The sequence below is a fragment of the Lissotriton helveticus genome, chromosome 2_1, assembly GCF_964261635.1.
Source record: "Lissotriton helveticus chromosome 2_1, aLisHel1.1, whole genome shotgun sequence".
Taxonomy (NCBI): domain Eukaryota; kingdom Metazoa; phylum Chordata; class Amphibia; order Caudata; family Salamandridae; genus Lissotriton; species Lissotriton helveticus.
Genome location: NC_136059.1, coordinates 361088109 through 361115998, shown reverse-complemented (window position 1 = coordinate 361115998; position 27890 = coordinate 361088109). Strand labels below are relative to the sequence as shown.

At 48.9% G+C, this 27890-nt stretch overlaps 1 protein-coding gene across 2 annotated transcripts in view; it reads left to right on the top strand.

Annotated features, from left to right (window-relative positions):
• The window catches only part of NUP155 (nucleoporin 155), an 898957-nt gene that overhangs the window by 97679 nt on the left and 773388 nt on the right, over positions 1–27890 (top strand). For both annotated transcript variants that reach the window (XM_078674974.1, XM_078674975.1), the window contains exon 4: positions 8569–8639. In XM_078674974.1, the coding sequence (XP_078531100.1) occupies positions 8569–8639 (71 nt within the window). The remainder of the gene's footprint in view (positions 1–8568; positions 8640–27890) is intronic.

The following is a 27890-nucleotide window of genomic DNA, read 5'->3' as shown; positions in this document are numbered from 1 at the left end:
ATTGTCTCAAACTTCACTAGTTGAGGTGATTAAGCAAATCTAATTTTTCTCCTCTTATTGTTCTTGCTTCTTTTTACTTCTAGACATTTTATTTTTCTCTTAGTTTTCAACCGACTTGGGAGAATTTTCAAATATAACATCAGACCAACTAGAAGCATCCTGACAAACGTTTACTGTATCAGTATTTACGCAAGGCTGTATTTTTGTCACCTCTACTACAGAGGAGCTGTCCACATTTTTTAAATTGCCCACACCATCAGACTTTGGGGGACTACTCAGAGAAAAAAAGCACATTCAAAGCAGATTTACTCTGTAAACGACAGTCTGAGATCATTATAGTTTCAGGGACGATATTCGTTGCTGAGGTTTTTGTACAGGGTTTTCCTACTGCAGAGGAACAAATATATCCTGAACACTAAGTCCTAGAGGACGAGGGCACCACTCAAACAGGAATACCTTGATCGAGGCCAATTCCATTACAACAGTATCTCGTAGTAAGGGCTCTTAAAATTGAGGATAACATTGATAATGAATATACTTGTACTATTAGCTGTTTGGTATTTAATTTAAAAAACAATAAGGAGCACAGAGGGAAAAATACGGACAAAGGTCGCCCTCCAATCAAACACTCACACCCAGTCAAAAGCTCTGGGTTTGATCCATCACTGTTCTTTAGCCCACTGTGCCACCCCAGTTCAGACATGGCTATATGCAAATCAGTCTGACCCTGTGCCTCATGGGAACAGTCCAGCCCGAACTGCCAAGCCATGCCTTCCCTGGACCGGAAACAAGCTTCCGAGGACCGGTTTCTGGCATTCCAGCCGTCTTCAGCCCGGCTTGCTTGAATCCAGTGGCAAAGTGTGCAAGGGACTCACGTCTGAGCATACCCTGCCACACTTATGGCGGCCAAAGCGGTACAAAAGGAGGTGGTGATGGACGGAGCATCAGAACCAATCAAACACTCGCACCCAGTCGAAAGATCTGGGTTTGATCCATCACAGTTCATTAGCCCACTCTGCCACCCCAGTTCAGACATGGCTATATGCAAATCAATCTGACCCTGTGCCTCATGGGAACAGTCCGATTCAGAAAAGGGGGTGGTGATGAACCGAGTGTCTGAATTAAGCAGACCACTCTTACCCAGTCCAAAGATCAGGGCTTGATCCATCACCGTTATTTAGCTCACTGCCCCATCCCAGCTCAGAATCTGGCTATATGCAAATTAGTCTGTCCCTGGCCCAGTGCATCATGGGAACAGGGCAGACCAAACTACCAAGCCAATTCTTCACCAGAAAGGAGACAAGCTACCGGGGACCGGTTTCTGGCGTTTCAGCCTCGTCGGCCTGGCTTGCTTGAATCCTGATGGAGCAGTGAGCAAGGGACTCATGTCTGAGTATACCCTGCCACACCTATAGTGGCCAAAAACGATTCAGAAAAGGGGGTGGTGATGAACAGAGTGTCTGAATTAAGCAGACCACTCTTACCCAGTCCAAAGATCAGGGCTTGATCCATCACCGTTATTTAGTTCACTGCCCCATCCCAGCTCAGAACCTGGCTATATGCAAATTAGTCTGTCCCTGGCCCAGTGCATCATGGGAACAGGGCAGACCAAACTACCAAGCCAATTCTTCACCAGAAAGGAGACAAGCTACCGGGGACCGGTTTCTGGCATTTCAGCCTCGTCGTCCCGGCTTGCTTGAATCCTGATGGAGCAGTGAGCAAGGGACTCATGCCTGAGTATACCCTGCCACACCTATAGTGGCCAAAAACGATTCAGAAAAGGGGGTGGTGATGAACAGAGTGTCTGAATTTAGCAGACCACTCTTACCCAGTCCAAAGATCAGGGCTTGATCCATCACCGTTATTTAGCTCACTGCCCCATCCCAGCTCAGAACCTGGCTATATGCAAATTAGTCTGTCCCTGGCCCAGTGCATCATGGGAACAGGGCAGACCAAACTACCAAGCCAATTCTTCACCAGAAAGGAGACAAGCTACCGGGGACCGGTTTCTGGCATTTCAGCCTTGTTGGCCCGGCTTGCTTGAATCCTGATGGAGCAGTGAGCAAGGGACTCATGTCTGAGTATACCCTGCCACACCTATAGTGGCCAAAAACGATTCAGAAAAGGGGGTGGTGATGAACAGAGTGTCTGAATTAAGCAGACCACTCTTACCCAGTCCAAAGATCAGGGCTTGATCCATCACCGTTATTTAGCTCACTGCCCCATCCCAGCTCAGAACCTGGCTATATGCAAATTAGTCTGTCCCTGGCCCAGTGCATCATGGGACAGGAACAGACTAATTTGCATATAGCCAGGTTCTGAACTGGGATGGTGCAGTGAGCTAAAAAACGGTGTTGGATCTAGCCCTGATCTCTTGACTGGGTGAGAGTATTCTGCTTAATTCAGAAACTCTGTCCATCACCACCCCTTGTTGTTAAATATTTTGTCCACCCTAAGCGTGGAAGGGTATACTCAGATGTGAGTCCCTTGCTCATTGCACCATCAGGATTCAAGCAAGCCGGGCCGACGACGCCTGAAATGGCAGAAACCGGTCCCCGGAAGCTTGTTTCCTTCCCAGTGTAAGAATTGGCTTGGTAGTTTGGTTTGCCCTGTTCCCATCATGCACTGGGACAGGAACAGACTAATTTGCATATAGCCAGGTTCTGAACTGGGATGGTGCAGTGAGCTAAAAAACGGTGTTGGATCTAGCCCTGATCTCTTGACTGGGTGAGAGTATTCTGCTTAATTCAGAAACTCTGTCCATCACCACCCCTTGTTGTTAAATATCATGGGAACAGTCCAGCCCGAACTGCCAAGCCGTGCCTTTCCTGGACCGGAAACAACCTTCCGAGGATCGGTTTCTGGCATTCCAGCCGTCTTCAGCCCGGCTTGCTTGAATCCAGTGGCAAAGTGAGCAAGGGACTCGCGTCTGAGCATACCCTGCCACACTTATGGCGGCCAAAGTGGTGCAAAAGGGGGTGGTGATGGACGGAGCATCAGAACCAATCAAACACTCACACCCAGTCAAAAGATCTGGGTTTGATCCATCACCGTTCTTTAGCCCACTCTGCCACCCCAGTTCAGACATGGCTATATGCAAATCAGTCTGACCCTGTGCCTCATGGGAGCAGTCCAGCCCGAACTGCCAAGCCATGCCTTTCCTGGACCGGAAACAAGCTTCCGAGGACCGGTTTCTGGCATTCCAGCCATCTTCAGCTGGAATGTCTAGTGCCTCTCTCTATTGCAAACTCTGGGGAGATGCATTTGCCCAGTCTGACTCGAGAGGTAAGACGTGTGTAAGAAAGCTTGGTGTATGCTGTCAGTATTGGGCCGATGTTGAGATGACGAAGGACCTCGAATAAATATGGCCATGAGAGTGTGTCGAATGCCTTTTCGAGATCTAGTATTAGACACGCTGCGTTGGGAAACAGCCTCCCGCTCTGTCTTGAATGTGAAATATTCTGCGTAGGTTTTGGGATGTGTTACGTCGTGGGACGAAGCCGCATTGGTCCGGATGGACTAATGGTATCGGGACCTGGGCAAATCTTTCAGCCAGTATTTTTCCTAGTATAAGGGGCGAGTAGAGTGATTGGCCTATATGAGGAGGGGAGCGTTGGGTCCCTTTGAGGTTTTACAAATTAACTATGACCGATTCCCTGAGGGATGTCGGTAGTTCACCCCTATCCTGCGCCTCATTATACATGGTGACCATAAGGGGGGGGGGGGGCAATTGAGCTGTGAATGTACTGTAATATTAGAGTGGAAAGCCATCCATTCCCAGGGCTTTGTTGCGCGCTTGCCCCCTGATTGCTTGAGTTACATCTACTGTTTTAATTCTCTTCTCTAGCATTTTCTTGTCTGCCTGCGGGACCTGGGGCAACGGTATTGATTGTGGAATGTCAGTGGGTGTATGAGTGCCGCTTGGTCTCCGGGCTCGATAAATGTTGGAATAGTAAGTGTGGAAGACATGTAGGATATCTGGCTGTGACTGCCGGAGTGTGCCCGTCTGGTCTTGTATGTCTGTGATGGGTTGCGTCTCCGGATTTTGTTTGGCGAGCCAGGCCAAGAGGGTTCCTCCTCTATTGCCCTCCCGGTGCACCATGGCATTATACACCCTGAAATTATATTTACGGAGGTCTCTGTGTTGCCGCAAAGCTGGTCTTTGCCCTTGCTACTTGTTCTTTGGTGGCTTCGCCCTTGTCCTCTTTTTTCAATAGGTCTGCTAGGGTGTGCTCTGCCCCCTGTTGCGCCTTCTCTAGTGTTCTACGTACCCCAACTATTTGCTGTATGCAGTGTCCCCTCGCCACGATCTTATAGGCATCCCATTCGACCAGCCGTGATGTTGCTGTTCCCGCATTTAATGTGAAGTGTTCCTGGATATGGTCCCCATGTTCCTGTATGAACACCTGATCTGTGATGCATTCTCGCGGTAACCTCCAGGTGGGTATGGGGGGGTGAGGTAGTCTCCATCTGAGGGTTATCGAGTGTGCGTCATGATCCGATAGTACCCTTCCCAAATAATCTGAATGTTGTACTTTGGGAAGTATACCTATAGAGCATAAAAATCTATCAAGGCGTACTCGTAAGTCATGAGGGGATGGAGTGAAAGGAATATAGCTTAGTGGTGGGGTTTCTTGTTCTCCATACATCTGCCAACGCCCAATGTTTTACCCATGTGTTAAATAGTTCTGTTTGCCTCTGCGTTGGTGAATGCGCTGGCGGATGGTGCGACCTCTCAAGGGTGGTATCTAGTACACAGTTATAATCACCGCCAAGTATCCACGGACCTACGTATGTTGGGATAGCATTCCCGTGAGGCGATCCCAGAATGTGGCCTGTTCCACATTAGGGGCATATATGCTCCCTATCAGCACAGATTGCTCGTCCAATAGACCCACTATCACTGCAAAGCGCCCCTCCGTATCTACCACCCATGTCTATTCCTTAAAGGGGGTTCCCGGCCTAATCCAGACTAGGGCCCCTCTAGGAAACGCTGACTACGCTGTGGCGCAGATGACACCCCTCCATTTCCTACGCAGGTGCTCCACCTCCAATCCCGTTAGGTGAGTCTCCTGCAGAACAGCGATGTATGCCCGCTGTCTCTTGATATAGGCCTATACTGCATATCTTTTGCTTGCTGTGTGCATACCCCGAACGTTCAATGTGATAATTTTGATGTCGGTATTAGAGGGGCCCGTGGACATGTCTGCTAGTGCTTACAAATGAGGTTCTTCTGCAGTGAATTGACCTGCCCTTGGGGCCCCCAGCCGGTAACCCAAACACCCTCCCCACATTCTGTATTCGTCTGGCCGCCGCTCCCATGGGGATTCTCGGAAATTTGTTAAAAGGGGGGAACTTGAAGACAAACCTCGGGATACATTCCCAACTGATGGGGCCTATTGCCCGAGACAACAAGTCCAAACTATACATTCATTACTGTCTCTAGTTCGTAACGTCCGGCGGGTGGTTAGGCTCCGTCACTGGGAAGCAGTGTTGCAGCTGCCCACTCCATCATGCGTAAGGATACATGCCTGCTGATGTTTGATGTTCTTTCCGGCCATACGCGGTGTGCAGAGACCGGGGACTCCAGAGGGCGTTCTGGCCAACACCGCAGCAAAGCCCCCAGTGTCCTGTTTAGGTCAACATACCCGGTTATTGGGCTTTTTATCTAGTGGGCGAGTTAAACCTGATCATCATATCAGTGTATCAGCTGTCTGTGGGGTCACCAGTGACGGTGTGACTGAGCCGCCACAAAAGGCGTGCGTGTCGCTGAGTACCTCCTCGGATGTGAAGATGTGTGGGCCACAATCACCCTCCCAGCTGTCTCCTGTCTGTCCCGTCGCCGCCCGTATGGCCCGCCTGCGTTCAGCTATTATTTGTTCTAAATCCGGGGAGCCTCTGTTATGTGAGACAGGTGGGCGACTCAATTGTGTGAGAGTGATCCGCCTTGACTGCTGACGCCGTCCGCTGGGGTGACGCTGGCTCAGTCTGGTTTTTTGGTCGGCCAATTCTCCTATGTGCTGATCCACCCAATTTCTAGCCTCTGTCGGATCCGTGAAGAAGTGCGTGGATCCTCTATGGATTATCTTGAGGCGGGCAGGGATCAGGAGCGCATATTGCGTGTTGTGTTGTCGTAGGGTGTGCTTCACAGCAAGGTCGTGGCACGTTGTCATTGGACTGCATGCGAGTAGTCCGGAAAAAGCATCACTTGTTTGTCCTCAATCCTGAGAGTTTTCGCCAGTCTGGCCGCCCGTAGTATTGTATCTCTGTCCTGATAGTGGAGTATCTTGAATAGAAACAGTCTGGGTGGGGATCCAGGTGGTGGTCTCCGGGCAGGCACCCTGTGCGCTCTTTCTATCGAGAAGAACGGCGAGAGGTCTTGTGTATGGGTGAACGTTTTGATCCATTCTTCGATGTACCTTATGGGATCTGTCCCCTCCACTCGCACTGGCAGATTGATAGCGCGGATATTGCTCCTGCGGGTGCGTCATTCCAGGTCGTCCGTCTTGCGCTCCAGAGCTGTCACTTTGGTCTGTAGATCTTGGATGGCCTCCTGATGCGATTTTCATTTGTGGTTCCACTATCTAATGTTAGCTTCCCCTGCTGCACTCTATCGGCTAGCTTCCTGTGATCGTCCCGTAACAAGCCGAGTTCCGAGGCGAGTTCGCCAAACTTGTTTTCCATAGTCACTCTGGATTGTTCTATAGCTGCCAGCACTTTATCTAATTTAGCGGACATGGCGTCCGACTGGGAGGGCTCCCCTTTCCGTCCCATCTCTGAGGTGCCCGGGGAAGATTGTCTTGTCAGTGTCGTGCCTGGCATCGTGTTCAAGGGCCGTTGTCTCCCCATGGTCGTGTCTGGCGGGTGTTGTCCTCGTGCAGAGTTCTGTACGTACCGATCAAATGGTGGCCAGACAGATGACAGTGGACCTTGCCTTTTCCATCTTTATTTATGAATCCTACCTCGTCGTCCACCAGGCCGGTACCTCGACAGGGGTGCGATAAACTCCGATGTCCCTCGCTGCCGGTAGTAGGAGTCTGCGCGGCCCGGGCAGTCCAGACCGCAACGTTCCTGTGTCCGAGGAAGGGAGGATGGAGTCAGCCCACAGATGTTGTTGCTTGTCGTTGTGTTCTCCCATGATACTGCCCGCCTTCTTACAGCTCAGACATCGCACCCAGGCGTGTCCCAAGGATCACAAGCCCGGGAACGGCTGGCGGTCTCTATCATTCCTCACTGGAGCCCCTCTGTTTTGGCCTCCGTACCTCTGTTCAGGGGTCGCTGGTGCGCTGTGCCTTATGTCCCTCCCGTCCTGGTGTTTTCTGGATTCCGAGACCCCGGACCACGGGGGCCCCGCTATGAGATCTGCTCCTCTACACCTTCAGCTCGCAGACCTCGCCATTTTGTGTGGGGGGGAGCTGCTGTTCTGCGGGGCGATTGACTGGGTTGAGTGTTCCTCAGGGGGTCCACTGACCCAGTCCTTACACTACTCCTTGTGTGCGGCCGGTGTATCGCTCCTCAGCCAGCCTGGGCTGCGCAGGGATGCGTCAGCCTTCTGCCCCTCAGTAGTTTGGCACTTTGCAAATACACTCCATGAGGCTCTGGGGCCCGCTATAGAGGTCTCCCTCCTTCTCTGCTGTCAGTTTTCAGGGCCCATTAGTCAGCACGGGGTCGGGGACCACAGTATCTGGCTCCTGCTGCCGCAACGACTCCAGCCAGACCATAGGCGGTGTTGGCGCTAGCACGGCGTCACAGCAGGGGGAGGCCGTCCCGTCTTATCTGTACCTCGCTGCGGCGCGGCCAAAGGCCCGTAGTGCTACTGTCCCTGTGGGTGTCCCCCCCCCGATTAGGCACCCTCCGCGCCACGTAATCCGGCGCCGATCCCAGGAGGGGGGGAGGCGGTCCAGCCCCCACACTTGGCCGGCCCAGGGGGGACCCGATCACCCCGGGGGCCTCCCGCACTGAAGCGGTCAGAAATGTACCTCCGGGTGCACAGGTACTCACTGCGGTCATGGGGGTGTCTTGAGGCGTCTGTCAGGAGACTCCGCCGCAACAGCGCCGAAGATTGCTCTCCGGCTAGAGATTCACAGGCTTGGCGGGTCTCTTTTCTCCCGCCGACCGCCGACGGCCAACGGGCGCCGCCATTTTATACCCTCGTCGGGGCCATCTGGAGTGGGCCACTGGTCGGAGCGCTAAGAAGGTGCGTCCGCCATCTTGACCGGCTTAGCCACACCCCCCCTGTATGTGCAAGTTGATCTGTATTTCTTATCAGTATAACTTGATTTCTGTCTAACAGCTCTATCTGATTGGTAAGTGCCTAATACAGTGACCGGCAATGATTGCAAATTACTTGAACTTCCAGGAGACTCTAACATATTTAAATGTCTAGGATACTTGAATGAAAAACATGCTAGTAACCCTTCAGTGTCATTGTGGCATTCTGATAACCAGATGTACAATTTAAGGTAAAGTGTTTTTGGTGGGTAATTTACTTAAAGAACGTTGTTGGTTATCACTCTTTGTCCTGACCGCATTACATGCCAGCTCTACCTATCTTCATTTTATTTGCAGGGGTGATCTTGCATACTTTGATGGCTTAAGTGAAACCATACTTTCTGTTGGACTTGTAAAACCTAAAGCAGGTAAGAAAGAATATGCAAATGTATTTGCTAATACAATGTCATGAGAGCATGTTTTATTAAGAGAGTAATGTGATGATGGTTTTAATCAGTTATAAACCTGTCTATATTTGTTAAAAGTCAAACTATTGAAAGGACCCAGATACTTTGGTATTGACAAAGCCATTTAAAAAATCATTGCCCACTATAGATCTTAATGGTGTCAGGCAATATCTGCCCGCCAGAGCTCAGCAATATTAAAAACCCTGCAAAATCATTCATCATACAGTGAAGCTAGTGAAGCAGAGGGCCTGGTGACCGGTAGGTCTGGAACACTGTCTTTTGACAAGATCAACAACTGCAAGCAGCCGGAATATGGTTGACAATGACATTATTTCTGCCATACCCCTAATTAGACAGTCCCATGTTTCAGTACCATCTCATCTTAGTCAGAAGTCTTATACTTTTGTGTGCTTCATTTCAAACATCTCTACTAAGCTCTTTAGCCATTGTGCACCTCTCCAACCACTTGATATTCCATGCGATCCTCTATCTTTCCTCAGTCCAGTGACCTCCACCCACCACTAAGTCTCATTTCACATTACCAATAATTTATCATCTATTCTATTGGCAGTGGTACAACACAAGATACCTTTTCCCTCCCAATCTGTTTATACACACTGTTACTAAATGGTTTTCCTCTTGCACTACTCCATACTTTTTACCAGTCATACCTTCATTCTTAAAACTCTCCCAACCGTTGATCAATTCCACTGTTCATACCATAAACAAGTATACTCCTATCTTTGCAAAACTAAGCTTGTACTAAGAAAATGTAGAATATTGACTTACTCTTATGTGCCAGCTTTATGCGACCCTACTTTTTCTTCTAACCTCCCCTTGCTAAACCATCACATCACGGGCATTATGGCCCGTTAATAATCTACCTTTATTTCCCACCAAAATCCAAAGTGTTTGTCCAATTTTGCCTTCCTTTACAATCCTGTCCCCAAAAACGTATATCCCCAACCTGACACTATTCCTATCATCCAATCTCTTCAAACAACTGAAAACAGAATTTTTTCAGACTTTCCTACCACTTAGCAATGTGCAGGAAGTGGTTGTGACCGAAGAACATCAGACCAGGGTTTTCCTCCCGGACTGCATTGACTCAGTTCATCAAAGCTAAGTTTTCTTTTTCTTTTCTTTTCAGTGTTTGTATAAAGTGAAGGAGAGACTCAGCTTTGTATAAGAATGAATGAATAAATAAATTGCTAAACCTCTAGCGTTACCGAATCTCTTGTTATTTTCCCCTTCACATTTAAAAAAAAAACGTTATTTATTGATCTTATGGTTTAAATCTTTTATTGATTTTCAAACAGGAAAAAGAACAAGACCCCCAGCTCCCTAGGGACAATGCAATACAGACAACAAGTGTCGCAAATAATAGCATTACCAAAGTAATATGAATGGAGCGGGTCTGCAGGAGAAAACAATAAGGAGGGGCGGGAGAAAACAGAACAGACAAGTAAGACCCAATATTACCACCCTCCACCCCTCCCCCCTCGTCCACAAAACAAAAAAAGGGGAGAAAAATGGATGAGTACACTGAGAGTCAGCGTGATCGCTTAGGAATACGCGAAGAGCCATCATGTGGGATTTGGGTGTCGGCAAGGTGGAGAAGCCTGAGGTAACTGGGGCATGTCAGTTCCCGGAATTCAGTTTATCAGCAAGGTCAGAAAGGGTCGCCACAACTCTGGGAACTCAGCCCCTCTGCCAGCTAATGTGAGGGTTAACTTTTCCATCCCTAGTACCAGCCAGAGTCTCTTCAGCCATCCGGAGTGTGTTGGGAGCTGGGCGGAGCGCCAGTGCACCAGTATATTCTGAGTGGCTGAACCCAGAGCAATGGCGATTAGTCGGCCCCTCGGGACTTCAGTGGATATGTTACAGGGTTAGGTAGGCCCAGGAGGATGTATACAGGAAATCGTGGGAGTTGCGTTTCGAAGTGGGTGTCTATTTCATCAAGTACTTGGGACCAGTATGGTTGGATGCGATCGCAGCCCCACAAAAGATGCACAAGAGTGCCCACTTCTCCGGAACCCCTCCAACATAGGGCACTCTGTCGAGGATCAAAGCGTTGAAGGCGCTCTGGCGTGTAATACCAATAGGTAACTACCTTAGTCAGTGTCTCAGTAAGTCCTGTGTGGTATGCTGAGTGTCAGGCCCATTAAAAGATACCATCCCATTCCTTGTGACTAAGCGTCCGGTCCAGGTCCCGCTACCATCGTACCCGACCCGCGTTCTATGTGAGTGTGGAGGTCGTTAATAAGTGTTTATAGAGGTCGGAAATTAGTTTTTTATCGGCGCTACGGGTAACAAGCCATTTCTCATAGGGGGTCAGAAGGCGTTGGGCGCCAGATTTAACGTGTGGTTGAAGTGCCCAGTGCCTACGTTGTAAGTAGGGCAGGCGTCCTGTTTCCGGAATGCCATAGTCCGTCTTGAGTTGTGGGAATGGGGTGATTGCGTCCAGATCGAAAAGATGGCCTAGGGATCGACATGATGTCGGAAGCCAGGTTGCAAAGGCCTTAGGATCCATGCCGGTTTGAAATTCTGAATGATTGAATAAGGCGTAAGAGGGGAGGGAAATGATGTCCGAGCTTGGGTGATGTTAGTGCGGTCCCAGGCCTCCAAAGTCATGCTCGTGATGTAGGATGCGTAAAGACTGGGTGGCCTATGTGTCTTGTGAAGGAAGGGGATACCCTGCAGGGGCATAGCCGCCACTGCCTGTTCCTGTTATAACCAGTGCTTCTTAGATTCAAGGCGATGCCATTTAACTAGATATCGGAGCTGCGAGGCATAAAAGTAGTGCTGTAGGTCAGGGATCCCTACTCCTCCCCGTTCCAGTGGTAAAACTGCGATCGCATGCTTAAACCGGGGTTTGCCGCCCTGCCAGATAATGTATGCTAAGTCTCACTGGGTTTGTTGAATCCAGTCTGCGGGGCGAAGGGGAAGGGTCTGGAAAAGATATAAAATCTGAGGGAGTATAGTCATCTTGGTGGCCGCTATTCTACCCAGCCAGGAAAGGGGATAGTGTTTCCATTGGCCTAGTTCCTTGCAGATATGTGCACGAAGTCTGGAATAGTTGGTGTTGATTGTAGCTTGTATGGTAGAACCTAATTGTACTCTCAGATAGGGGATTGAGGAAGTAGACCATTGTATAGCGTGTTCTTCCTGCAAATGAGCCAGCGTGGTCGGAGAGAGAGAGATGTTAAGAGCAGTCGATTTGTCCATATTAATCTTAAATCCAGAGGCCTGTGCGAAACAATGTAGTTCAATAAAAATCGCACGCAGTGCCGAGACCGGGCTAGAAAGGGAGAGCAGGATGTCGTCGGCATACAGGCTGATAGTATACACATCTCCTCCAAATTTGATCCTCGTTATAAAAGGGTGACGTTTGACCCGTAGTGCAAGCGGCTCCATATAGAGCACAAATAGGAGGGGGGAGAGAGGGCACCCCTGCCTAGTGCCTCTGCCTATGGGGAAACGGGAGGATGTCTGATCATTCACCCGAAATGTTGCTTTGGGTAAGCGATAGCAGTTTAGGATTCCCGTGCGCAGTTTCTCACCGAACCCGAATCTCTGCAAAACCTGCTCTAAATAGGGCCAGTGCACTCTATCGAATGCCTTCTCGGCTTTGATGGTCAGTAACGTGTACTACCCTTGTGTGCCCCTTTGCTGTTGCGGAATAAAGCCCGCCTGGCTCGGTTCTACCAATTGGGACATATATGGAGCCAGACGAGTCGCAAGTATGCTCGTGTAAAGTTTAATGTCTATGTTCAGGAGAGAAATTGGTCTACATGCGCTGCAATATGTTTTATCATTCCCGGGTTTCGAAATAACTACAATTGATGCCTCCAGCATCTCCTCTGGGATGGCTCCAGTTTGTGCGAAGGTATTAAATAGGTTCCGTAACAGGGGGGCCACTTGGGTGCAAAAAGATGTATAAAAAGCCGCTGAGTAGCCATCCGGCCTGGGTGATTTGCCTAACTAAAGGCGGGAGATCGCTGCATTAACTTCTTCTGTCCCTGTCTAGGTAGTCAGTTTGCGCTGGATTAAGAGCGAGCACATGTGCTGCCTCTAAGTATTCGGACCTATGATGAGTGTCCAGGAGGTCGCTCAAGTAAAGCTCCGCATAGAAGTCTCGGAAGGCTTCCGCGATGGCCGCATCATCTGAGGTGAGCTCGTCTCCCGAAGAGCGGATGGTCTGCACCCCCTGTCTTTGCCTGGCCTCGCGCAGTTTGTGGGCTAGGAGACGGCCACATTTGTCGCCCCCCATGTAGTAGGAGAGGCGGAGAGCAGCGTATTCGGCCCTATCTTGATCTAGTGCTGCAAGTTGTTTCCGCTCCGCACACAATTGATGCCAGGCTCTGGCTGCACCGGTATGTTGGTGCATCTCCTCCAGTTCCACAACTCGCTGAGTGAACTCTGCCCGTTTATGACTACGTTCTATATTGCTGGCTGTAGAGATGGCTATAAATTCTCCCCGCAGGACAGCCTTAAGAGCAGTCCATTGCGTCGCTAAAGAAGTGTCCGGATTGCATTGAGGGCGAGATAATTCGTGATGGGGGTCTTAATTTGGTCAACTGTGGAGGCCTGGTGAACTAATGTATCGCACCAGTGCCTTAATGGTTGCCGTGTTGGCGGGAACTGAAAGGAAGCAATGACTGGAGAGTGATCTGATAAGGACGCTGTGAGGATCTCAAGTCGCGAGCGCTTGAAGTGAGGTTGAGCTAAGGAAATAATCCAGTCTAGCATACGTTTTATCGGCTCCTGAATAAAAGATATAGGCCCGACTGTGGGGATGGAAGTGGCGCCATAAGTTAATAAGTCCCAGGTCCCAGACACGGGTTAGCCCTGTTGGAGAAAGAGCGCCAACCTGGCGTGTGCGCTGGCAGGAATGGTCGTTAAGGTTATAAATACTAAGTTTAGATCCCCACCCAATAGCAGGCGCCGCTCAGTGTTATCCGTGGCCTCGGTAAGTGCGTTGTGAAAGAATTTGTTTTGGCCCTCATTGGGGGCGTATAGAGAACCTGCTATGAAGGACACCCCAGCCACGAGAAACTGATATGTAAGCAAACAACCCCTAATTTCGGCCTCTTTCTGGAGCACCCTGCCCTGAAAGGAGCGGAAACAAGGATGGCTACCCCTGCTGACTTAGTAGGGTTAGAGGAAAACATCTGCGTGGGAAAAGCATGGGATTTCATCCTATGGTGGTCCTTGGGGATAAGATGTGTCTCCTGTAGGAGGCATATGTCAGCGTTGAAGTGTTCCAGGTAGTGGAGGACAGCTCTACGTTTGATTGGGTTATTAAGGCCACGTACATTGAGTATTAGGATTTTAGGAGGTCTGTGAGGCATCTAGGGTAGGGAAGAAATGCAAGCCATGTCATAGGCTGTAGGAGTTGCCAAGGGATACAGAACTGTAAGAGAAGGATCTGGGCTCGCTGCCAAGTTATCTACACAACGCGAAAAAGGAGGGACACGAACCAAAAAACCCTTCAAAAGTAAATCCACAAACCAACCCCAAAACAAGAACAATTCGAACAGTTACGGTCAGAAAAAAATAGTCCGTCATCCCGAGTTGACCAATCAATCAACAAGTGGGGTCCATAGTGTGACCAAGAGAAGGGGTACCACCCCCCCGCCGCCCGCCCACAACCAGCGAGGAAGCATTTAGAGGGTCCAGAGACTCCGAGACATTCACTTGGTGTTGGTGCCCTCTCCAGGAAGGGCCTCCAATACAGCAGTAAGGGCCGCCTGCTGACTCCTAACGATTTCTGAGTTGTGCGGTTTCCGAGGGCACCTCAGTCTGCCCTGACGCTGCCATCTCAACGGGGATATCTCGGGCCCTGATCCAGTGCTGCGGTAGTCGTCTACATCGCTCGGTATCGCAAGGCCCAGCAGACGGCAAGAGTCTATAAATGAACAAAGCTGGTGGAGTTTGCCATTGTAGCGAAAGATGAGTCGAAAGGGGTGACCCAGGAGTATGGTATCCCCTGCTGCCAGAGATGCTCAGTCACAGGGCGAAACTGCCATCGACGTTGAAATGTAATCAGAGCTAAGTCCTGGAATAGTACCGGGGAGTGTCCCTGGAAAGATATGGGGTGAAGAGCTCTCGCTTTAGTTAGAATGGCTTCCTTGGTCCTAAAGTCCTGATCACCCACTAGGATGTCTGCTGGAGGGGCATTGGGAGCACAGGGTAGCCCAACTCTGTGTGCTCTATCTAAGACAATGTCAGATTCGTGGGAGTCTCCTTGTATGTGACGGAAGAGGCCCTTGGCAAATGTGAACAGATCTCTAGTGTCCTTAGACTTCATGCCACGGATCTGGATGTTGTGCCTTCGGGACCTGTTTTCCAGATCCTCCAGATGCGTTTGAATGTCCACATTTTAATCTTGTAGCCTGATTACCTCCTGCTGAAGCATGGTCAGCTCGGTCGCTGTGGTGTCGCTCTTCTCCTCTAGGGTGGCCACCCGTTCCCCGACACCATCCACCTCTCTGCGAATCTCCTTGACGTCCGCTGCAAATTTAGTTTTCACCGATTGTATATCCTCCCTAAGGGTGTGGAACAGCGACTCCAGAAAAGCTTTTGTTATGGGTTCGTCTCCGGAGGTCATAGGGTGTTTTGCGGTCTCGGCCTCGGGAGCTGCAGCAGCCATGTTGGGAATTGATTGTGAGTAACCGAAGATGTCCTTCGAGGGTTTCACATTTTGGTCCTGGACGTGGACATGCTCCTCCGTCTGCTCCAAGCGCGTTCTGGTGTGGGATCGGGGTGTCAGGAGGGCCACAGCTGAGCCAGAGAGGCGCCGACCAAGCTGTGCAGCAGGGGCACTAGATGCACTGTGTGAGCTATTTCTTCCAACTGCGGTCTCCCCTGGATCCTTCGCCTCCTCTGCAAGTTAGGTGTCTTAGGAAGATGGCAGAACTGCACCACCAGGCTCGCCGGTTCTTCCGCGCTCCGGTGCTATTCGCGGCCACCACCGGGAAGCGCGGCCAAGATGTGGTGGGAGGAGGTGGGGGCCGGGCACCTGTCAGCGAGCCAGACCCCTTGCCAGGGGAGTCAGAGGTCTCCGCAGTCCAGACGGACCCCACACCCCAGGCCATCTCTAATTGTGTGGAGATTGCACGCCACCTGCCCAAAAGCCGCCAGAACTCAGAGGCAGCCTTCGCCCAGTCCAAGAGGGCCCTTTTTCGGCTTCACTGCTACGTGTGCATTCCTACCGGGAGTCTGCGAGAGGGATAGTCTACAGCTGCCAGGCCCAAATCCACTTGGGCCACGGTCTCCGGGAAGTCCTAGGGGTTCGGCCAATGCTGCGCACCAAGCTGGGGAGACAGTCTTGCAGTGCTGGCCTGTGGGCTGGGGCCATACACACAGCACCGCAGGGAAGGGCCACGTCTGGGAAGCCACGGACCCTCCCCAGACCACTTTAGCGTTGCTCTGTTCCCTCGAGGGGCATACTTAAGATTGAGGCCAGGTACGGTGATAGTAGGCGGGGGCCCGGCACCCACCAGCAGGCCCGCCCCGGTGCAGGGGAGCCGCAGGTCTCCACAATCCAGGCAGGCCACGCACCCCCAGCCCCCACAAAATACCAGGAGGTTGCTCGCCCCGCGCCCAGTGGCCGCTTGCACACCAAGGCAACTCTCACTAAGCTCAGAGGGGCTCCTCTTCGTCGGCGCTGCTGCAGGTGCACTCCTACCGGTGGTCTTCCCAAGGATCTGTCCACAACTGCTAGGCCCAGCACCACGTGGGCCGCAGTCCCCGTGCGGCCTCAAGCCGATGTTGCTCGCCGGGCTAGGGAGGCAGCCTCACAGTGCCGGCCCGGGCCATCCACTCAGCACCGCCAGAAGGAGCCTCGTCCGTGAAGCTGTGGCCACGCCTAGGCCGCTCCTGTTCCTCTGCTGGTCAGCTGGCCCACTCCAAAATTTAGGCCGGGGATCCTCGCGGCCCACCGTGCCGTCTGGGTCCCCCAGCCCACGTGCAGCTCCCGTGCACAGCTGGGGCCAGTTGCAGGCCTCGGAGATAGTCTGGCTGAGGCTTGAAGGCGGCTGAAGCACCCCCAGGAGGGCAGCGCACTCAACGGCAGCCCTGGAAATTTTCAATTCCCTGGCGAAAAAAGAGCTTCCGGTACGACTGCACGCCCATTCAACCAGGGCGATGGCAGCCACTATTGCTTTGGGACGTGGAGTCCCCCTCAGTGACATCTGCCAGGCAGCCACGTGGGCATTACTACGCACGTTCACTAAACATTACTGCCTGGACAGCCAAGTCCGGAGAGACGGCTTCTTTGGCCCTTCAGTTCTCCAAGACTTTCTGATGTGAACTTGGTTTGCAGACCCACCTCCGGAGTTGGTACTGCTGGGGTATCTATTTTTAGGTAAGGAATCTATAACTGTCTCTTTCAGATGGACAAGTTACTTACCTTCGGTAACGATATATCTGTAAGAGACCCATATTAGTTATAGATTCCTTACCACCCCACCCATCTTCCCCGTCTCGTGAACTGACTTCTAGCGTGAGGGACTCCCTTTCAGGGCCTTAGTTTTGTGTACCAGTGGTCAGGGTCTTGCATGGCTCGGCATTTCTGGCGTGGAAGGTCGTGTAAAGAACTGAGGTCAGCACGCATTGGCGGCGTCTAAGTAGATACCGCAATGTCATTCCGGCGATCACTATTCAAACGGCGAACGCGGAGTTGACCAACACCATCTACTGATGCGCAGGGGTACTGCTGAAGAAAATATTCTCTGGATCCAGTCTGACGCCTGGGGGTAATTCTAAGGTAAGGAATCTATAACTAATATATATCTCTTACAGATATATTATTACCGAAGTTATGTAACTTGTTCTTTATTTAAAATCTTTTTATTGAAGAGCATAAACACATACCACAGTGATGAACATGCATCAGGCAGGTTTCCGAAGCAAGCTTTACATGAATATGAAAGGATAATAACAGAGGTTGATGACAACGTACATCACTTATTCAACAATGGAAGAGCTATGAATGAGATCCCTGCCGGCCCCATAAGTGGTAGTTATGGCAGTCGGAGGGGATAGCAACGTTCCCCTGGTCATGGGGGATGAACACTAACATAAGAACAGGGTGCGGGGGGTGAAGAGTGGGGACTAGCGTTGGCTTAGTCCATGCGGTTTAGGGGTCTAGTTGTGTGGATGGGGTGGTAATGACTGGGAGAGAAAAGCTCGAGGAGTCAGGAAAAGGGATAGCCAGAGGGATATACGGGGGAGAGGTGAAGGTAGAGGTGAGTAACAAGGGTGGAGAATGGAGGTAAGTAGAAAAGGGAAGGAAGCGTCCCATGGTTAACCATTCGAAATCTTTGCAGAGAGCTCATGGGAAGGGTGTCTATTGACTCTTGTTTTGAAGTTATGCATCGCACACAGCAGTGTTGGCTTCCTGGGGTAGGGAGCGTCCTCGAAGAGGTGGGGGGCACAGAGCCGGGGGAGGGGGTGAAAAGAAAATGCTCCATTTTCGAGAAGTGGTCAATCAGTGGCTGCCAAATGCATGTGAATTTAGCTTCTGCATGTATGATCCGGCATGTTAAAAGCTCCAGCGCCATGCTATACCAGAGGCCTGTGAATCACGCAGCGATAGGTGGGACAGAGGGCTTTTTCCAGTGAAGTGTGAAGACTTGTTTGGCTGCTCCGAGCATGTGTGCAATAACATGCCAGTCCGAGCGTGTCATGTATCATAGCCGCATATGACGGGGGGCCTGTCACCCAGGATGGCCACAGTGTGTGAGTGCGGTATGGGTAAGCCTATGGCGTCTCTAATATGGCTCAAGACTTCCTTCCAAAAAAGGGTGGGACGTGGACAGGACCACCAGGTGTGAATAAAGTTGCCCGTCGCCGAGTAGCAGTGCCAGCAGAGGGGGGGGGGAAGCAGAGGGAAACATTTTCTCCAATGGTGTCGGGGTGTACTACCAGCGGGCCATGATTTTATAGACTGTTTAGCGTTGGGGTATGCTGCTGAGTATCCTAGTGTTTTTGCGCCATAATTGTGCCCTTTGTTTTGGAGAGATTTCCTCAGTCGAGTCTGCTACCATTGTATTTGGTAAGTAGGAGGTTGGATAGGGGGGTAGAGTGTTGTAACACCGTCAAGAGTGTACCAGTGTTTCAAAGGGAGTAAGTGGCTGAGCTACCCCCTGCACATTCAGTGGTGTGAGTAGCCTGTGCCGAAGCTTGTAGTATTGCAACTGAGACATGTCTGGTAGGTGAAAGTCTCTCTTGCATTGGTCGAAAGTTTTGAAGACTTCCCCTTCAAAGAGGTCTTGGATTGTGAGGCACCCGCCCTCGAGCCAGGCTAAGAATGATTGAGGCTGTAGAGCTCGGGGGAAATTGGAGTTGCAGGCCACCGGAGTGTTAGGCGAAGGGACAGAGGCGAAGGGACGGAGGTGAGACCCCTAGGGTTTGCAATCATATACCAGATGAGATAATGAGGACTGTTTTAGTTGGGGTGGCTATGTAGTCTCTCCGGGGTCGTTCGTTCCTTGAAAGCCAGGCCAGGTCTCAAAGGCGGTCTGCAGGCGACCGCGTGGTCCATGTGGAACCAGTGTTTTTCGCTTTTGCGAACAACCCATTTCTAAATGTATTGCAGGTGTAATGCTTAGTAATATTCCAGGAGATTGGGGCATGCTAGGCACCCCGATCCGTAGGTAGCATGAACATTTTATTCGAGAATCTCGGGCGATTGTATCCCCAGGTAAAGGAGTTCATGTCGCTTAGTAGTCTTAGTATATCAGCTTGTGGTATAGGGGTGGTCAGTGTAAGTAAAAGGTCATCTGCAAATAAGGCGACATTGTGTTCTAAGCCACCAACGGGATGCCCTTAATATCTGTAGTTTGGTGTATGGTTATCGCCAGTGGTTTCACTGCCAGGGCGAAAGGTAGTGGAGAAAGCGGGCAGCCTTGTCTGGTGCCCCTCTGTATGTGTATGGGTCTTGGGAATTAGCAGTTAACTCGAATTTGTGCCAAAAGCGCAGCGTAAGATGCCATAATCTGGGACCCAGGGCGATTTTCTTTGGAGGACTGCACGTAGAAGAACCCGGTCAAAGACTTTTTCTGTGTTTAGTGAGAGCAAGCATACAGGGCTGTCCCGGCTGCGGACGTTCTTAACGAGATGGGCTTCTCGGCATATGGGGTCCACACCCTGGCATATAAACCAACCTGGTCTGGATCGATCAGGCCAGTAAATTTGACTCCAGACTATTTGCCAAGATTTTCGTGTACATTTTGGCATCGGTGTTGAGCAGGGCGATAGGATGGTATGAGGAACACATAGTAGAGTCTTTTCCTACTTTAGGAATAAGAACTATTTCTGCCATAGACATGGTGAGGCCCGTGGTATCGGAGAATGAATTGAAGAAGCTTAAGAGGTGTTCTTGTAGTTGAGGCAGGACGATGCGATAGAATGAGACCGAAGGGGTCTTGTCCACCGGTAGGCCCTTGAGTGCCCATTTCAGTTTGTCCAGAGTGATTGGAGCCACTAACAATTGTGTATGGTATGGTGAGTGCTGAGGGGAGTCCATGGACAGGCAGTTAAGAAAGATTCACGGTCTTCATGTGTGGGGGGTTCCTCCCCGGAGAGTGTGGTGAAGGAGTGGGATTCATGTTGCCTGTCATGCTCTGAGGTCACCCAGATGATGTCTATAGATTTAGTCTTTGGTATGTGGGCTCGGGCTGCTGGACTACCTAGTCGGTGGGCCAGGATAGATCACACCTTGTCTCCCCCTTGCAATATCTCTGCATTAGCACCAGCAATGACCGTTCTGCCTTGTTCGTCCTGTGGACTTGAAGTTGGCAGCGAAGCAAATTTAGTTGCTTCTTTTGCTGTCTATAGGGCTCAGAGTGGTCAAGCTTTTCTAAAGCCTTGATGTCTCTGCTCACGCTTTCTATTAACTGGGCTTCTCGAGTCAGGGTCATTATAATCGATGTAGTAACACCCTGGATGGTCGCTTTGAATGCGACCCATAGGGTAAAGTCTAAGGTCTAGGGTAGAGCGTTTGAATCGAAGTATGCTGAGATCTGTCACCTTATCTCGTCAGCATTAACCGGGTTCCGCAGGATGTGAGGGGGCGAGCTGCCATCAAGGGAGGGGGCGTGGTGTAACATTTGGGCATTGCAGCACTATCTCCAGAAGAGCATGGTCTGAAATGGAAATGTCGGAGATCAGGACCGATTCCAGGGCCTGCATTAACATTTTTGAGAGAAAGAAGTAGTCGATGTGCGAGTATGAGTGGTGGATGTGTGAGAGGAAGGAATAGTCCTGAGTATCTGGGAATTTGTAGCGACAGGCATCTGTGAGGCCTAGGTCTGTAAGACCTCTCCAACGCCGCGGACATCGCCCCAGTGCCCTGGAAGGAGGTAGCACTGCAGTCTAGTTCAAGGTCTCAATCCAAATTAAAGTCCCCTCCCTTGATCAAGTGCTCCCCCTCGTGCGACACCTGCTCTTTCAACAGGGTTCTACGATATCGGTCCTGTGATTGGTTAGGTGCATAGACCTTGAGGAGAATGAGGGGTTGAGCATTGTGTTGGATCCTGATCTTACTGAAGGGGCTTTCCCTGTCCCGCATTGTCTGTGTTCCTTTTGTGCTGAACCATGCTGTACACACAATTGAAACCCCGGCCGTCTTGTTTGGGGAAGGCGCCCAATATTGGTTCGGGTATTTTGGGTGGGCCATACTGTGTATGTCAGAGTGTAGTAGGTAGTTTTCTTGCAGGAAAAGATGTCATTGTCCTGTATAAGGTGGTATTGCCAGGTCTGGCATCGCTTATTGGGAGCATTATGGCCCATCACATTGAGGGAGAGAACTTTGATGCATGGTGCATCGACCATTGTGCCAAGCAAGAGGGTTGGCTGTGTTGATGTAGCAATTGTAGAAGGGTGGCCATCCCGGGTGTAAGAGTGCTGAGGCTCTCGTGTCTCGGTAGGGAGGGGTGGTGGTTTGAAGGGGTGCTCCTAGTGGAAGGGTGGAGGGGTGTGGAGGGGAGATATCGGAGTTCCATGTCAGAGTGCATAGTATGGGAGAGGTCTCCCTTAGTTGCGAGTGAATGTCAGGAGTGACCCAGTGCGCCCCCATCTCGAGTCCAGAGTACCCAAGAGATAGGGCACAGGGAGTGGGAGGTCGGGAGGGGATAACATGAAAATTCAAAGGGCAACCGTGCCAGAAAATTGTGTTCAAGTCCTGGAATGGCCAAAGAGCTATGGCGGGGGCCATTCTCGAGAAGTCTCTCTCTAAGGTAGTGAATTGAGTAGGGGGGGCATGAAAGAAGGTTCCTCTGATCCTTTCAGTCTCTTGCCTCCGCAGCCGGTCGTCATAGAATGAGGAGTTCTCCCTCTGCGAGCCTTGAGTTTATAACTGTGGGATCCTGGCAGCGGTATACTGTCGAGTTGCGGTTACTAGCCATGAGGAGATTGTTGAGAGAAGGGTATTCCGGGTTGGGACCAGTAGTCCCAAGGTATACTTGTCATCAGGTTGGCCCTGAGAACTGTATGTAGTCCAGGGTGGTGCATTGCCTGTAGTTGGAACATAGCAATGTCGGGGTGGGTGTCTGGTCGCAGCCCAGAAGTGAGTAGCGCAACAGTCACTCAGAAGCCACTGGAGATCTGGCTGGGGAATGCACTTCGCCCATGGAGCGGAGATGCTGGATGATAGCTTGTTTAGCTTGGGAGGAGGATTGATCCTTGACTGGTGTTCTGTACTTGGCAGGGGGTACCGTGGACCATTTAGGGCGCATAGCTTCATGGAACGAGGCTGAGGGAGGAGATGGGGGGTTTTGTCCTCGGATGCCATTGGAAGGTGCAGGAGTTGTTTTGCATCTCGTATTGAGCTAAGAACCCGACATTTGCCCTCTCAGGTAAATATCAGAGCAAAGGGGTGATATGTTTACCTTTTTAATCATACCTAAGGTACCACCTTATAAGGGATATCCTTAAAGGTACCACCTTATAAGGGATACCATTGTGGTATACTCTAAGTTATTTGAAGTCTAATAGATGGATCCCAATATTACCTAGATATCTATTAAATCTTAGGAACTTTCCCACGGTCTGGTTTCAAGCCCATCCTGGTAGTACGATCTCACCAGGGTGGGATGAGGTAATTAATATTGTAGCATGCCACAATATATAGGTGAGATCGCCTCATCCAAATTTGTTTTTGACTCACTTTGGACATCGGTTGAGAACCTGGAGACTAGGGACTAGGAACTGTAGTCTCCTATTTTGGAGACCGATTCACCCTACCTTTTGTTCTTCTTATTATTTTGTGGGAGGAAGTGTAGTGTAAAATCCTCCTGTACGCTTGAAGTGATATGACAACCCTAGTTACTTCTTTCGTCCTGCTTTTCTTCCCTCTGTTTCCTATATAGTTTGAGTAGTGACTTCTATGATATGTCTGTCTTAGTGGACATCACATAGTGCATAGAGGCTGCAATTGTAACATCTTAAAGAAGGCACCAAAAGTCCCATTTATTCCTTACCTGCTATTCAAAATCAACCTATCCTACAGCTATATTTATTTGCCCATTTAGGCTCCACAACTAAGTTTGCAGCTTACCAGCAATATCTCCTCCTGTGTATGTCTTGTATGCATTTTCCCTAAATTTAAATGTAGCAAGGTTCTCTTGAAAGTGTGTTTTATGCTCTTTCAAAAGCTTCACTCAATAAGTCTTTTTTATTAAACCTAGAAAACAGCATTTCTTGTACAGAAGGATATACAGAACTTCAGACATATAGACAGAATTTCAGTGATGAATCAGAACAATAGATCAGGGAAGTAGGAACTCAAGGTATGATAGGTTCTTCCAGAGGAGGGACTGTAGGTGGGAAACAGATATTCCCTCTGTACACATTCAATTTGTCCCAAATTGCGGACCACTTTTTGGGACATCCTCATGCAACATACACTGTATTTTCCCTAAGCATGCACCAGTCTATGTCTGCCTTCCAGAAAGTCAACATAAGCAACACTCCAGAACCTCACAGACGGGTAATGTTCCATCAGGCCCAACGTGACCCACGTTTTCACCCTACTATTCAGGTCCGTAGGCTCGCAGACATTTAACAGACGTTTGTCTTCAGGCCGGAGTCCCACCTCGAGCACTTCATTTATACACTCTTGTATCCCCTTCCAGTAACTCTGGATATGTGCGCACTTCCATATTCTAAGCACGAAAGTACCCTCTTGTCCACATTGTCTCCTGGACATCCCATCAGATACGCTTCCCATGCGAACCAGCCTAGTTCCCAACATATAGACCCTATGCAGGATCTTTAATTGAACCAGGCGGAGTCTGGAAGAAACAGCGACTTCTCTCCGGGAAGCCAATGCCTCCCGCTACTCCTCCTCAAGCTCTAATCCGTCTCTTTCCCACTGCCCCCTGGTCTGGACTAGATAATCAGAAGTGTTATTTATCAGTTTCTTATATGCAAGGGAGATCGCTTTTGGGGGCATGTATCCATCCAACAACCTGTCTTGCAGTGACAACTATTCTGGGGGAGATTCCCACTTGGGCAAGTTCGAAGTTAGTGCATGCTGCACCTGTAGGTACCGAAAGTATTCTGAGACGGATAATTCATATTCTTTTTGTAGGGTGGCTAAGGACACCATCACCCCCTTCTACCATAGATCTCCAATCCTTGAGATCTCAATCAGATCCCCATGCTCAAACCCTTTTTAGGTCTGCAGAGTTCCCAGCTGCTCGACGTCCCACAATGGAGTGGCCTGAGTGAGCCGCCGCCCCCCCCGCCCCCTGTACTACGTTTCGGGTAGGGCCAGTGAGTGGGAACGTTTTAGCATAGGAGTAGATGGCTCTATTAAAGTTACCACAGAAGAAATTAGAGGGACCCCTTAAAATTATCAAGGAAATTGAGGTACGTGTACCAAAGCAAAATAAAGTTCCCTTGACCCACAATCACACAATATATCAAAGGACAGTAAAAAACAGTGCTCTACCTAATGTAGGCTGACATAATATATTTCAATGACAATTTATTCAGAATAAAAGAAAATATATTTTCTTTTTTTTAATGTTAATGTGTTTTTAATTTTAAACACATCACATGTTATCTTAAAAACAATACATTTCCTAAAAAATTGTTCAAAACACAATATAGCTAATTCTTGTTACAATCATTAAAAACTCATAGACCATAAATCAATATACATAAATATTTTTTAACATAAATCAATCGAGACAGACAAGTGTGAGACAAAATATTTGTCAAATCCTATTGTACTTCAACTTGAATTTAGAAAACACTACGGCTAATACAATGTAAATCTGTATTTGACACATTTGTGTGAGTCCTTTTGATTGTACTCTTTTTTTTTTTTTTTTTTTTTTGCTTCTGCGTTTCGTTCTTTTTTATTATTTTATACCATCTTTCTCAAGACAACCAATTTAACTGTCTCAACAACATGTTGTACTTTCCTTCCTTGTGCTATTAAAGTTACCCACGGGAAGTTGCCATTTGTCCATCCTGTACCCCGGGTCATCCCAGCATCTATACGTGCAATGATTAATTGCTGCCAGGTGAGCAGCCCAGTAATATTTTTTAATGTGTGGGAGGGCAATCCCCCATCGAACCACAACATTACCAGCTTTTGTAGGGCTATGCGTGGCCTGCCCTGCCAGGCCAGCTCTCGATGAAGGCTTTCAATGTCCTTAAAATATTGCACTGGGACTGGTTCCGGGTGATTCTGCAGTGCATACAGAAAATGGAGCAAAGCCATCATTTTAAAAAGCGCTGCTCGTCCCAGCAGAGATAGCGGGAGCGCCCTCCAATGTGCGGCGTCTCGTTTCAATCTCTGGAGGGGGGAGCAGATTCCGCGCATGCCATGTCTTTGGATCCGCTGAAATAAAAACACCCAGGTTCCGGAAGCCGTCTCGGACCACCTGGATTGGGCAGTTCTTCAGGGGGGTTGGGGGTTTCACCACAGAGGACATAAACTACCAGTTGGTCCTGTAACCAGAGTTCTTCCTGAAGTTTGTAAATATATTAATGGCGTTAAGGAGCGAAGCATTCGGGGAGGCAAGATATAGGAGAATGCAGTTTTGTAATATTGTCTACACATTTTATGTTGCTTTTTAATGGCCTGTTTCCACTTTTTTCCACTAAATTTCTCACATTCACCTCACACTAATTTGATGCTCTCCCACTCTAGCGTATAGGAGAAGCTGGTGTTACCATTTAATAATTATGGCTACGGTTACTTTGATAAATAAAACAAATACTGCCAAAACCAATTTAGGTAATGTAATTTATAGATCTGAGTACTAACCTTTTCGTACTTGCTGTTTCAGTTAGGAGCACAAGTTCGCTTAATTATGAAATACGCCCTAATGTTTTACGTTTATATGTAGTAAAACAACATATAACATTGATCCCCTAAAAAGAACTTTATATTTATTCATTTACGTCACCTAGTCGCATTACTTTTTTTTACTTAGTTTTACCAGACACTGTTTCACTTCGTCAAACTTGCTGTATCAGCCAGCAGCGCACATTCTCTTACTGCCGTAATTACTGTGGTCACTGCTTGCCTAACTGTTGGTCTTCCTCCGTAAGCAGCACAAACGGATATAGGTTCTCTCCCTAAACTGATACAATCCAATATTATGCTTGCCTTAAAGAGACAGCAGTTGGTTTATCAAAGAGGCACAGCAAGTCTCGTTACAAAAGATACAAGCACTTCTTAAACTTATATTTCACTTTTTCTCCCGTGCCATGCCCTCCACACCCCACACCACCTCCCACCCATTGCTACTTCCTTAACTATGTATTTTCTTCCCTCTAGGGACACTTACATTATTTGTAGCAAAGCAGAGCACAGCATGGCCGGCTACCAAGTCCTGGTTAAAAGCCAGGAAATACACACAGCTTTAAATATGCATTGTATACTTCAGCTGCGGCTTTAATCTCTGGTCCCAGTTATAATTCCTTTTATTTAGTCCTCTGTCCATTACTGCAGCTGCTACTCTGGTTATAGCAGTAATTCCTCATTCTAAGTTCTCTAGACAGTGCTGCACCTGCTACTCTGGTCCCAGTAGTAAGTCCTTTCTTTTACTCCTCTACACAGTGCTGCAGCAGTTTCTATGGTCCCAATGGTAATTCCTCAACTAACTCCAGTAGTCATGAATTCATTCTAACTGCTACTCTGGTCCCATCAGTAATTAATCATTCTAATCCTCTAAGTAGTGTTGCAGCTATGTCTCTGTTCCCAGGCGTAATTCCTCATTCTAGGTCCCCTAGACCGTGCTACAGCTGCTTCTTTGGTCCCAGTGGTAATTCCTCATTCTAAGTTAATTAAAACACAACAGTCCCTTTAACAACCAAGGCATACTCCTTTATGCACAACATCCTAAAAGTCAATAAGACTGCATTCCAAACCCAAGCATTCTTTCCCAGCTGTTTACCACCCAAAATACACATTACTCACCCCTATAACATAATTCCTTTACATTCCACGCAACACAATTTTACTACAAATAATAAAAATACTCATAAGTACACTAAAAACTACAAATTTACACTTCACACCACACAATTACTCTCCACGTATATCAACTCTGCTCGAAAACCCATTTTTACACTCCACTAAATTCCACAATGCAAGGTCCCCCATTTTCACTCTACACAATTCCTCACCATGCCATACAATTCCACAGTACAGTGCCACACAATTCAATACACTACATACTTATGCTACAATCCATACCACATACTTACTCTCCACATAAATCTACTCCATACCACATACCAACACTCATATAAATACACACAACATGCCACATAATTCTGCTCAACATATTTTCACTCCGTGCCACACAATTCTACACAACACAACTCCACTCAATTCCATAACACAAAATTCCACAACACATAATTCCACTACAAACCACATACATCCAATCCACACCACAGATTTACACGTTATGCCACATAATTCAATACAACACCACATAATTCCACCCAAAACATGCCACTCCAAAACATACAATACCACTACACATTAGTCCACTACTCTTCATACCACATATTAACTAATCCCATAATTCCATTGCACAATTCCATGCCAAACATAAATCCACTCCACTACAAACAAAAAACATAAATAAAAAAACAATAATTTTCAACTCCAATGACTCTAACTTTCACAAAAAATACGAATTATAGCATTTGCTAATATCTCACCGCTAA